General features: G+C 32.2%; 1 protein-coding gene across 1 annotated transcript in view; it reads right to left on the bottom strand.

Moving 5' to 3' along the window:
* Positions 1-14764, bottom strand: part of LOC136026244 (dnaJ homolog dnj-5-like) — a 92478-nt gene that overhangs the window by 20480 nt on the left and 57234 nt on the right. Inside the window, exon 8 of the mRNA XM_065702603.1 lies at positions 2032-2156. Within this exon, the coding sequence (XP_065558675.1) occupies positions 2032-2156 (125 nt within the window). The remainder of the gene's footprint in view (positions 1-2031; positions 2157-14764) is intronic.

Raw genomic sequence — 14764 nt, 5'->3', positions numbered from 1 at the left:
GGCTAGGGTACGTTTTGCGGATGAAGGATGACAGATTGTTCTTTTTGGCCAGCCATCTATGGCTAAATGGAAAGTAGGTCGTCCGCGGTTGGGGTTAGAGGATGTCATAAAGAAAGATTTCAGGGAAATGGGAACCTCCTGAGAGGGTATAAAGAGGAAGGCTTTGAACAGATTGAGATGGAACAGGAGCGTGTGTAGCTGTGTTGGCTTCAAGCGGCTTGGTGTTGCGGTGTTGTTAGTAGTAGTATTAGTAGATATAGCCAGAGAAGATTTTAGAAAGAAGGGTTGATGAGAAGAGGAAAATAAGAAGTAAGGTGGCCAAAAAAGGTAGACACAGCACTGGATTTATCCCTGTCGGTGCTACCTATCTCCCTTTTTGGCTCTTCCACCAGGCATCCAGTTTGGAAACCAGGCATCCAGTATTTTTATACAACCTTTCTGTTTGCCTTCCAGGATTTCTTCACGTACCCATTAGAAGCTCTGTCAACTCTGGAGTCACACAACTGATCCTTGTCCCAAACAAAATAATCGATGACACCAGTAATGGAAGTCCCGTTCCGATGTACACTGGATTATAAATCTAGCACGCCAATCACTCAGTTAGAACCACTGTTGATCCGACAAGGAAGTGGTAAAGAAAATTACAAAATAAACCTTCAAGTTATAGTTTTTTAGCTTTACAACTTTGCATCAGAAATGGGGGTCTCTCACTGTCAAATTGCTCTATGAATCCTGATTAGAACCTAGTTGACATGTAGCTATGTTCAGACAGACGATCGTAAACCTTTCCAAGCGAAAGTGAAGTTTGTATCTGAATTCTGGATGATATGTCGAAGCAATATCATGGTAGGACCACACCTGGTCCCCCTGTGGGCGGAAGGGTTCTAAAGATAAAAGCTCAGCATGCTCCATAGATTAAAACACTGTCAAGCATCGAGCTCCTCAATAACGAATCCCGCGTCCTCTACACTGTGAAATTTGCTTTCAGGAAACCTTTGTGAAAACAATCATTTTGGTCAGCTGATAATTGCAGACGTTTGATTAACAGATTACCAATGGAAACCTTTACAATTTTGAATGAAAGCAAAATATTATCCAATAAAAAGACTTATAAATAACATTTAAATAAGGAAAAACCTTTTAATTAGATAGTAAACCAAAACAGAATAATCTCTGTATATTTTGGTCACTGTATATGTGAACAAAATACCCAGAGATTATTTCGTTGTGGTTCCATGTCTAATAAATAGGTTTTTCCCTATTGAACTATTATATATACATCGTGGAAAGGCAGTGTGGTCTTTGAAAAAAATCTATAAAAAGACTCCACTGAAAAATTATGTAATATAGAGTACCCAAAAGAACGTTGTTAGCAGTGCATAAATAGGACCCCCTTCCCCCAAATGCATAAATGGAAATTACTCATTTCAGCAAAATCTACAGGGAGAAGAATTGAGTTTTTCAACTATTTTTCAAAGCAGAAACAAGCCGAATACTCGAGTTATTCGGTTATTCGAATAGTTAGATACCTTTAAGAACCTAGTAACAAAGGATATTCCTAGGGCGTTAGCTAAACATCTGTAAAAAAAAGAAGACAGGAGAGGATTGAAACAAGTCTCGAAATTAGGTTAAACTGAATTTCAGCACGAGAGGAGTTAAATATGAAAATACTTCTAAAAATACAAATACTTAAAAGCATAGAAAATTTACCAGAGAAGAATGCTCGAAGCAATAATGTGGGATTACAAGGAATAAGACAACTAGCGCGACAGATGGTGATATATTATCCAACAGAACTAGGCAAATTTCCAAAACATTTAAATTATGATTTATCAAACTTTCGTTGTCAATTACGACACCCCCACTTAAAATTGCAACTAATATTTCGATTTAATTCTCTGTAAATAAATTTTATCATTTTGCTGAATAGCACATGACAGCATAGGCTGTTCTTTCTCCCAGAGGCGACTAATTCAAGTCTCCACTCTCTTAGATTTTCTATGCTCTTTTAGAGTATCCATATTAGTTTACTTGATAGTATTAATAGCTTCATCCATCTTCCGTTGAAGAGCATCAAGTAAATCCGACAATTCTCCATCAGTCGATTGCACAAGGCGCTTTTCTCTTTCAGCTTGGTCGTATCGCTGCCTTCGTATCTATAAAACAAAAATTTATATATGCATATGTATATATATATATAAATATATATATATATTCCCGTTGCGCGTCGCTGCGATCTCAATAGAAAGAAGAAAACTTTCCCTCACCGTATAAAAACGATCTTATTTTTTAAAATCAAAGTACTTGAAAAACTTCCTTCTTGAATTATTTTCCCTCTGGAATATCCCCCTCCCACACAGTGAAAAATTTATTCCAACATTGTCCACAAATGTAAAATAATGATCATATTTTTAAGTCCAAAGGTTAGGTTTATCAACTAGCCTTTCTGGCCTTGTTGGATAAATAATATGCAAGAAATGTGAATAATGTGACATTTGAATTGAAGGAACTATCAAGTATCTGTGTACAGGGATCAGCAACTTAAGTTATCACAAAAAGAAAAACATTAAGACGGCCCAAAAGGGGGATAGGGTGAGATTTTATACTAAAATCTTCGCAAGAGTGGGATTTTATTAATCCCTACAACTTCTCCACATGTAAAATAACAAATCATATTTCTAAATTTAAAAGGTTGGGTTTATCAACTTGCACTTCTAGTCTTGTTGGATTATCAATATGCAAAAAATGTAAATAATGGGACATTTGAATGGAAGGAGCTGTCAAGTATTGTTCAGGGATCACTAACTTCATTCAGCACAAAAAGAAAAGCATTAAGGAGGCCCAGAAAGGGGGATAGGGTGGGATTTTATATTTAAAACCTCAAAAGAATGGGATTTTATACCTAAAACCTCAGAAGAGTGGGATCTCATTAATCCCAACAATTTCCCCACATGTAAAATAACGATCATATTTCTAAACTTATAAGGTTAGGTTTATCAACTTGCCCTTTTTGTCTTTTTGGATAATGAATATGCAGAAAATGTGAATAATGTGACATTTGAATAGAAGAAACTGTCAAGTATCTGTGTTCAGGTTCTGAAATGATTGCCAAAAAATGGTCTGCTGAGCTACACTTAAAGGGAGGATCAGCAGGCCAGTGTATATTCAATCACCCTTCTATTCTTCTGATCCATATTGTTCTTCTTACCTTCACTTTGAAACCAGCTTAGAAAGTGGTTTTGGCAATTTCCTCAGACGTTTGAAATTGCCAGATACGATCCTTAGTGTAACAGCGACGATGCACACATATACATATACCTTTGGAATGACGAGGGTACCAGAGAGTGCTGTGTGCCATTCACAGTTTGTCATGGTGGCTTGAACTGCCTTCGACTAACATGTTCTACACCTTAAAGTTAAACTGGAAGGTCCTACTGATAAATTAACCCTGCTGGTCTGTCCCAACCGAGGTCATTTTGGTTAAATATGTAATATAGGTATATATATATATGTGTGTGTGTGTATATATGCAGACAGTCGTGTCGTAAGTAAGTATAAGTCGTCATTTACCGTCAATTCTCCTTCTGTCTTCCTGTTTTTTATGTGTTTGTGCTGTTGTATTGGTGAATTCTTTTTTCATTATATATATATATATATATATATATATATATATATATATATATATATATATATATATATATATATATATATATATATATATATATATATATATATATATATATATATATATATATATATATATATTATATATATATATATATATATATATATATATATATATATATATATATATATATATATATATATATATAAATATATATATATATATATAATATATATATATATATATATATATATATATATATATATATATATATATATATATATATATATATATATATATATATATATATATATATATAATATATATATATATATATATATATATATATATATATATATATATATATATATATATATATATATATATATATATATATATATATATATATATATATATATATATATATATATACTAGCTGTTGGGGTGGCGCTTCGCGCCACCCCAAGACCTAGTTGGTGGGGCGCTTCGCACCCCCCCCCCCAAGCCCCCCCGCGCGCGTAAGTCGTTACGTGCCATATTAGTTACGCGCCATTGTAGTTGTGTCCCTGTGTCCCACCTGTGAATATAGATAGATTTATATATGTGTTTCAAACTACGTAAAAATTGCGAATATACAACATTTTTGGCTTTCCCACTACTGGGAGCTTTCTGTTTCCAATTGCCAGAAATTGATCTGAAAATGTTTGACCAGAGTCATCGTTTTGCAATCGGACACGCATATTTGTAGTTAATTTTAATATTTTTACGTGTGCCCATAAATTAGAATTTTTCAGGCAAGCATTCATTTCGTCTGCAGGAGTTAAACTACGTAAAAATTGCGAATATACAACAGTCTTGGCTTTCCCATTGTCTGTGCATATACAAAGCCGTATGTACTAATAATGACTCTATTAGGTTTTCCATTGTTTTTTTTTTACGGCAAGTCGCGTGCCATTGCAAAGCTTTGGAGGGTTGATATTTCTTAAAAGTATTATTGGTAAGCCTATTTTTAGTTGTAGCACGTGTGGTGGAAACCCTGAAAGACCTATGGAATTTAAAAATTCAGATGTATAATTAACCGCTTCATTTGGTTCCAAAACTGTGTCGACTGACTTGTAAAGGACTGCCTGGTCTCGAATCTTGGTCAAAACAATATTGTTGATTTCGTGGACGTCTATATTTTTGGTTGCGAGAATCGCTCTTTCACTTAGCCATTTATTATTTTTATAATTTTTTAGAATATTCGGAAATACTTTTTCAATCAATTCATTTTAGGACGTCAGTAAATTACAGAAATCAGCAGGTAGTTGTATACGTCCTGAAATTGAGTCTATCATATCATAAATGTCTTTTTGTTCCGACGTTAACTTGGAAATGTTATTTTGTACATACGACAATAGATCACTCGTACTGTAACTTTGTTCACGATCCAATTCTACACATGTCGAAACAGCAGCGATACGGTTAGGTGAAGGCATTCCCAAATCCTGAAGAGGTTTGTTTGCCATACGTACACACAAATCTTCTATAATAACTAATCCCAGTCTGTAATTTCTCTTTGAGTGTCCCGGTCGTTATTTATATTCCTTCTGTCCCGGTCGTCATTTGTGTCCCGGTCTGTAATTTCTCTTTGAGTGTTTTTTCTTTTTAGTATTTTTTAGTTTTTTACATTTTTCTTTTTTCAATTTTCTTTTTCTTCTTTATTTTTCAGCTTCACTATGAAATACATATCGCCGAACCTTTGTTTTTTTAACTAAAATCTGGTAGGCATTGATGACCTTATCCAAGTCAAAATCCCAAACCCAATCATCATCGCCATCATTTTCAGTTTTGATATGTTTTGACTCTCGCTGTCCAGGTGGATCTTCATCTAACTGCGCGGTTTTGCGTTCTTTAGCCTCAAGCCTGTTTCCTTGCTGTTCTTGTGATTCCTCGGCACGCTTTCTTTTCTGACTTTCTCTATCAGCAGCAAGTTTTTTGGCATAGACTCTTTGAGCATCTTCATCGGCTTTTGCCATGGTAAGTTCATCAGTCATTGTAAACTTAAACATTAATAGATTTCTACGTGAACATATGTCTTAAATATCTTGAATGACGTCACCGTCAAAGCAAAAATGACGACAACTCATTTCATGACGTCAGCCGACACAGAAACATGACGTCACCTGATCCACAGATCCACAGACAGACAACTTATTTTTATATATATAGATATATATATATATATATATATATATATATATATATCTATCTATATATATAAAAATAAGTTGTCTGTCTGTGGATGGATGGATGGATCAGGTGACGTCACCTGAAAAAACTGGATCAGGTGACGTCAAAACTGAAAAAACTAAAAAAAGGCAAAAACTACAAAAAAAACTAAAAACTAATAAAAAAAATAAAAAAGCTAAAAAACTAAAAAAACTTTAAAGGTAAAAACCAATAAAAAACTAAAAAAAAAACTGAAAAAACTAAAAAAAGGCAAAAACTACAAAAAAAAACTAAAAACTAATAAAAAAAGTAAAAAAGCTAAAAAACTAAAAAAACTAAAAAAACTAAAAAAAGGTAAAAAACTAAAAAAAAAAAAAATAAATAAAAAAAAAACTAAAAAAAAGGAAAAAACTGAAAAATAAGCTAAAATAAAGGTAAAAACCAATAAAAAACTAAAAAAAAAAAAGGAAAAAACTAATAAATGACGACACTCAAAGAGAAAGCGACCAGGACAAAAGGAATGTTCGATTAGCAATCAACAAAGCACCGGGACACAGGGAGTATAAATGACGACCAGGACATAAGTAAAAAAAAAAAAACTATCTATATATATAAAAATAAGTTGTCTGTGGATCTGTGGATCGTGGATCAGGTGACGTCACCTGAAAAAACTGGATCAGGTGACGTCAAAACTGAAAAAACTAAAAAAAGGCAAAAACTACAAAAAAAACTAAAAACTAATAAAAAAAATAAAAAAGCTAAAAAACTAAAAAAACTAAAAAAAGGCAAAAACTACAAAAAAAACTAAAAACTAATAAAAAAGCTAAAAAACTAAAAAAACTAAAAAAAGGCAAAAACTACAAAAAAACTAAAAACTAATAAAAAAAATAAAAAAGCTAAAAAACTAAAAAAACTAAAAAAAGGTAAAAAACTAAAAAAACTAAAAACTAAAAAAAACTAAAAAAGGTAAAAACTAAAAGAACTAAAAAAGAAAAAAATAAATGACGACACTCAAAGAGAAAGCGACCAGGACAAAAGGAATGTTCGATTAGCAATCAACAAAGCACCGGGACACAGGGAGTATAAATGACGACCAGGACACAAGTAAAAAAAAAATTTAACAAAACTAAAAAGAAGGTAAAAACTACAAAAAAACTAAAAAGAAAAAAAAACTAAAAACTAATAAAAAAACTAAAAAATCTAAAAATCTAAATAAACTAAAAAAGAAAAAAAAAGGAAAAAAATAAAGGAGAAAAACAAAACTAAAAAACGAATGTATATACAGACCGGTACACCGGGATACAAATGACGACCGGGACACAGGGAATATAAATGACGACCGGGACACAGGGACACAACTACAACGGGGACACCGGGGGAAACAGGGGGATATAAATGACGACCGGGACAAAAAAACTAAAAAGAAAAAAAAACTAAAAACTAATAAAAAAACTAAAAAATCTAAAAATCTAAATAAGCTAAAAAAGAAAAAAAAAGGAAAAAAATAAAGGAGAAAAACAAAACTAAAAAACGAATGTATATACAGACCGGGACACCGGGATACAAATGACGACCGGGACCCGGGACACAGGGAATATAAATGACGACCGGGACACAGGGACACAACTACAACGGGGACACCGGGGGAAACAGGGGGATGTAAATGACGACCGGGACACCGGGACAGGGAATGGTCGATTAGCAATCACCATCAACAAAGCTCAAGGGCAATCATTAGAATCATGAGGTATAGATCTGAATACAGATTGTTTTCCCATGGACCATTATATGTTGCATGTTCAAGAGTCGGTAAACCTGACAATCTATTTATATGCAAAGACAATGGGACAGCAAAGAATGTTGTATATTCGCAAGTTTTACGTAGTTAAAACCATATATATATATCTATCTATATTCACAGGTGGGACATAGGGACACAACTACAATGGCGCGTAACTATTATGGCGCGTAACGACTTACGCGCGCGGGGGGGCTTGGGGGGGGCGCGAAGCGCCCCCACCAACTAGGTGTTGGGGTGGCGCGAAGCGCCACCCCAACAGCTAGTATATATATATATATGTGTGTGTGTGTGTGTGTATATATGCAGGCAGTCGTGTCGTAAGTAAGTATAAGTCGTCATTTACCGTCAATTCTCTTTCTTTCTTCCTTTTTTTTATGTGTTTGTGCTGTTGTATTGGTGATTTCTTTTTTCATTATATATATATATATATATATATATATATATATATATATATATATTTTTATATAAAAGTTGTTTGTCTGTTGACTGACGTCATGTTTGTGTGTCGACTGACGTCATGTTTGTCGACTGACGAAATTACAGACCGGGACACCGGGACACAAATGACGACCGGGACACCGGGAATCTATATATATAAAAATAAGTTGCTTGTCTGTTGACTGACGTCATGTTTGTGTTTCAATATATTTTGACAATAGATTAAAGTAATTTAATCTATAATTTAATCTAGTAATTTGATCGAAAACCTTAAAACAGATACTTAAAAGTTGGAGGTTTATTATAAATTATTGAGCTTTAGCATGCTTGGCAAGTAAAGATTTTTCCAACTGTCAATGTTAGAATGAACATTCATAAATTGAAAAACATTAAAAAACAAAGCAAAAGCGTGCAGTTAGAAGAAAATCAACCTGGACAGCGAGAATCAAAACGTATCAAAACTGAAAATGATAGCGATGATGATTGGGTTTGGGACATAGACTTGGATAAGGTCATCAATGCCTACCAGATTTCAGTTGAAAAAACAAAGGTTCGGCGATATGTATTTCATAATGACGAAAGACAAGCCGAGGTAAAACAAAGCAAACAATTGAAAGTGATAGCGATGATCAAAAAAAAACCTAAAAAAAGACTAAAAAAAATATAAAAACAAACAAAATTGAGAAATTTTCTTCTTGGATGCACCAGGAGGTACTGGCAAAACTTTTCTAATAAGATTGATACTGGCATCAATCCGATCCAAAAATGACAAAGCGTTGGCCCTTGTATCGTCCGGAATAGCCGCAACGTTGCTGCCTGGTGGTAGAACTGCTCATTCCGCTTTGAAATTGCCTCTGAATATGCAATCTACAGAAACTCCCAAGTGAAACATTTCCAAATCATCTGGGATGGGTAAAGTATTGCAGCAATGCAAACTTATTGTTTGGGACGTCATGTTTGTCGACTGACGTCTTTATAAGGATTGAGCTGTATGTCGTCATAAAGTTGTTTGTCGACTGACGTCATGTTTGTCGACTCACGAAATTACAGACTGGGACAGCGGGACAAAAATGACGACCGAGACATTGGGACACAGGGAATATAAATGACGACCGGGACACTCAAAGATAAATTACAGACTAGGACACCGGGTCACAAATAACGACCGGGACACAGGGAATATAAATGACGACCGGGACACAGGGACACAACTACAACAGGGACGCCGGTGGGCACAGGGGGGGATATACAAATGACGACCGGGACACAGGAATGTTTGATTAGCAATCACCATCAACAAATCTCAAGGGCAATCATTAGAATAATGAGGTATAAATACAACTACAACGGGGATGCCGGGGGGGCACAGGGGGGACATATAAATGACAACCAGGACACAGGGAATCTTCGATTAGCAATCACCATCAACAAAGCTCAAGGGCAATAATTAGAATACTGAGGTATAGATTTGAATACGGATTGTTTTTTCCATGGACAATTATATGTTGCATATTCAAGAGTCAGTAAACCTGACAATCTATTTATATGCACAGACAATGGGACCGCGAAGAATGTTGTATATTCGCAAGTTTTACGTAGTTAAAAACATATATATGTCTATCTATATTCACAGGTGGGACACAGGGACACAGCTACAATGGCGCGAAAAAAGCTAAAAAAAGAAAAAACCTAAAAAGAAAAAAACTTAAAAAAGGAAACAAATAAAAAAGACAAAAAACTAAAAAGAAAAAAAAGCTAAAAAACTAAAAAAGCTGCAAAACTAAAAAATGAAAAACTAAAAAAGAAACTATATCTATATATATATATATATATACATAAATAAGTTGCATGTATGCATGTTTGTTTGTTTGTTGGTTTGCATATGACGTGATTATGGGTATATAAGGCTTTGTATATGACGTTATTATAAGATCCCGGGACACCGGGACACAAATGATGACCGGGACACCGGGACACAGGGAATATAAATGACGACCGGGACGCTCAAAGAGAAATTACAGACTGGGACACCGGGACACAAATGACGACCGGGGGGCCCAGGGGAATATATAAATGACGACGGGGACACAGGGAATATTCGGTTAGCAATCAATCACCATCAACAAAGCTCAAGGGCAATCATTAGAATAATAAGGTATAGATCTAAATGCGGATTGTTTTTACAATGGACAATTATATGTTGCATGTTCAACAGTCGGTAAGCCTGACAATCTATTTATATGCACAGACATTGGGACAGCGAAGATGTTGTATATTGCCAAGTTTTACGTAGTTAAAAACATATATATATATATATATATATATATATATATATATATATATATATTATATATATATATATATATATATATCTATATATATAAAAATAAGTTGTCTGTCTGTCTGTCTGTGGATCAGGTGACGTCATGTTTCTGTGTCGGCTGACGTCATGTTTTCGACTGACGAAATTACAGACCGGGACATCGGGACACAAATGACGACCGGGACACCGGCACAAAGGGAATATAAATGACGACCGGGACACAAGGAATGTTCGATTAGCAATCACCATCAACAAAGCACCGGGACACAAATGACGACCGGGACACAGGGAGTATAAATGATGACCAGGACATAAGTAAAAAAAATTAAAAACTAAAAAAAAGGTAAAAACTACAAAAAAACTAAAAAGAAAAAAAAAACTAAAAACTAATAAAAAACTAAAAAAAGCTAAAAAGCTAAAAAAAACTAAAAAAGAAAATAGAATGAAAACGGAAAAAAAAAATGAAAAATAAAGGAGAAAAACAAAACTAAAAAAAAAAGAAAAAAAAACTAAAAAAAGGTAAAAAACTAAAACCTAAAAAAAGACCAATTCAAAAACGAATGTATAAACAGACCGGGACACAAATGACGACCGGGACACAGAGAATATAAATGACAACCAGGACACTCAAAGAGAAATTACAGACGGGACACCGGAACACAAATGACGACCGAGACAAAAATGACGACCGGGACACCGCGACACAGGGAATATAAATTACGACCGCGACACTCAAAGAGAAATTACAAACTGGGACACCGGGACACAAATGACGACCGGGGGACACAGGGAAACAACAACAACGGGGACGCCGGGGGCACAGGGGGATATATATAAATGACAACAGGGACACAGGGAATGTTCGATTAGCAATCACCATCAACAAAGCTCAAGGGCAATCATAAGAATAATGAGGTATAGATCTGAACTCAGATTGTTTTTCCCATGGACAATTATATGTTGCATGTTCAAGAGTCGGTAAACCTGACAATTTATTTATATGCACAGACAATGGGACAGCCAAGAATGTTGTACATTCGCAAGTTTTACGTAGTTAAAAATATATATATATATATATATATATATATATATATATATATATATATATATATATATCTGTATTCACAGGTGGGACACAGGGACGCAACTACAATGGCGCGTAACGACTTGCACGCGCGGGGGGGCTTGGGGGGGGGGGGGGCGCGAAGCGCCCCCACCAACTAGGTGTTGGGGTGGCGCGAAGCGCGTTTATATATATATATATATATATATATATATATATATTATATCTATGTATATAAAAATAAGTTGTCTGTCTGTCTGTGGATGGATCAGGTGACGTCACCTGAAAAAACTGGATCAGGTGACGTCAAAACTGAAAAAACTAAAAAAAGGCAAAAACTACAAAAAAAACTAAAAACTAATAAAAAAAATAAAAAAGCTAAAAAACTAAAAAAACTAAAAAAAGGCAAAAACTACAAAAAAAACTAAAAACTAATAAAAAAGCTAAAAAACTAAAAAAACTAAAAAAAGGCAAAAACTACAAAAAAAACTAAAAACTAATAAAAAAAATAAAAAAGCTAAAAAACTAAAAAAACTAAAAAAACTAAAAAAAGGTAAAAACTAAAAAAACTAAAAACTAAAAAAAACTAAAAAAAAGGAAAAAACTGAAAAATAAGCTAAAATAAAGGTAAAAACCAATAAAAAACTAAAAAAAAAACTGAAAAAACTAAAAAAAGGCAAAAACTACAAAAAAAAACTAAAAACTAATAAAAAAAGTAAAAAAGCTAAAAAACTAAAAAAACTAAAAAAACTAAAAAAAGGTAAAACTAAAAAAAATAAAAAATAAAAAAAAACTAAAAAAAAGGAAAAAACTGAAAAATAAGCTAAAATAAAGGTAAAAACCAATAAAAAACTAAAAAGAAAAAAAGGAAAAAACTAAAAAAAATTTTCATCTAAAAAACTAAAAAAAAACTAAAAAAGGTAAAAACTAAAAGAACTAAAAAAGAAAAAAATAAATGACGAAACTCAAAGAGAAAGCGACCAGGACAAAAGGAATGTTCGATTAGCAATCAACAAAGCACCGGGACACAGGGAGTATAAATGACGACCAGGACATAAGTAAAAAAAAAAACTATCTATATATATAAAAATAAGTTGTCTGTGGATCTGTGGATCGTGGATCAGGTGACGTCACCTGAAAAAACTGGATCAGGTGACGTCAAAACTGAAAAAACTAAAAAAAGGCAAAAACTACAAAAAAAACTAAAAACTAATAAAAAAATAAAAAAGCTAAAAAACTAAAAAAACTAAAAAAAGGCAAAAACTACAAAAAAAACTAAAAACTAATAAAAAAGCTAAAAAACTAAAAAAACTAAAAAAAGGCAAAAACTACAAAAAAACTAAAAACTAATAAAAAAAGTAAAAAAGCTAAAAAACTAAAAAAACTAAAAAAACTAAAAAAAACTAAAAAAAAGGTAAAAAACTAAAAAAAAATAAAAAATAAAAAAAACTAAAAAAAAAGGAAAAAACTGAAAAATAAGCTAACATAAAGGTAAAAACCAATAAAAAACTAAAAAGAAATAAAGGAAAAAACTAAAAAAAAATTTCATCTAAAAAACTAAAAAAAAATAAAAAAGGTAAAAACTAAAAGAACTAAAAAAAAAAAATAAATGACGACACTCAAAGAGAAAGCGACCAGGACACAGTCAACAAAGCACCGGGACACAGGGAGTATAAATGACGACCAGGACATAAGTAAAAAAAAAAATTAACAAAACTAAAAAGAAGGTAAAAACTACAAAAAAACTAAAAAGAAAAAAAAACTAAAAACTAATAAAAAAACTAAAAAATCTAAAAATCTAAATAAACTAAAAAAGAAAAAAAAAAGGAAAAAAATAAAGGAGAAAAACAAAACTAAAAAACGAATGTATATACAGACCGGTACACCGGGATACAAATGACGACCGGGACACAGGGAATATAAATGACGACCGGGACACAGGGACACAACTACAACGGGGACACCGGGGGAAACAGGGGGATGTAAATGACGACCGGGACACCGGGACAGGGAATGGTCGATTAGCAATCACCATCAACAAAGCTCAAGGGCAATCATTAGAATCATGAGGTATAGATCTGAATACAGATTGTTTTCCCATGGACCATTATATGTTGCATGTTCAAGAGTCGGTAAACCTGACAATCTATTTATATGCAAAGAGAATGGGACAGCAAAGAATGTTGTATATTCGCAAGTTTTACGTAGTTAAAACCATATATATATATATATATATATATATATATATATATATATATATATATATATATATATATATATATATATATATATATATATATATATATATATATATATATATATATATATATATATATATATATATATACATATATATATATATATATATATATATATATATATATATATATATATCTATCTATATTCACAGGTGGGACATAGGGACACAACTACAATGGCGCGTAACTATTATGGCGCGTAACGACTTACGCGCGTGGGGGGGCTTGGGGGGGGCGCGAAGCGCCCCCACCAACTAGGTGTTGGGGTGGCGCGAAGCGCCACCCCAACAGCTAGTATATATATATATATATATATATATATATATATATATATATATATATATATATATATATATATATATATATATATATATATATATATATATATATATATATATATATATATATATATATATATATATATATATATATATATATATATATATATATATATATATATATATATATATATATATATATATATATATATATATATATCTATATATATAAAAATAAGTTGTCTGTGTGTGGATCTGTGGATCAGGTGACGTCACCTGAAAAAACTGGATCAGGTGACGTCAAAACTGAAAAAACTAAAAAAAAGGCAAAAACTACCAAAAAAACTAAAAACTAATAAAAAAATAAAAAAGCTAAAAAACTAAAAAAACTAAAAAAAAGGCAAAAACTACAAAAAAAACTAAAAACTAATAAAAAGCTAAAAAACTAAAAAAACTAAAAAAAGGCAAAAACTACAAAAAAAAACTAAAAACTAATAAAAAAAATAAAAAAGCTAAAAAACTAAAAAAACTAAAAAAACTAAAAAAAGGTAAAAAACTAAAAAGTAAAAACTAAAAAAAACTAAAAAAAAGGAAAAAACTGAAAAATAAGCTAAAATAAAGGTAAAAACCAATAAAAAACTAAAAAAAAACTGAAAAAACTAAAAAAAGGCAAAAACTACAAAAAAAAACTAAAAACTAATAAAAAAAGTAAAAAAGCTAAAAAACTAAAAAAACTAAAAAAACTAAAAAAAAGGTAAAAAACTAAA

This window comes from Artemia franciscana, chromosome 4 (assembly GCF_032884065.1).
Source record: "Artemia franciscana chromosome 4, ASM3288406v1, whole genome shotgun sequence".
NCBI lineage: Eukaryota > Metazoa > Arthropoda > Branchiopoda > Anostraca > Artemiidae > Artemia > Artemia franciscana.
The sequence above is the reverse complement of the archived record's forward strand: the minus strand, read 5'-3'. Positions and strand labels throughout refer to the sequence as shown.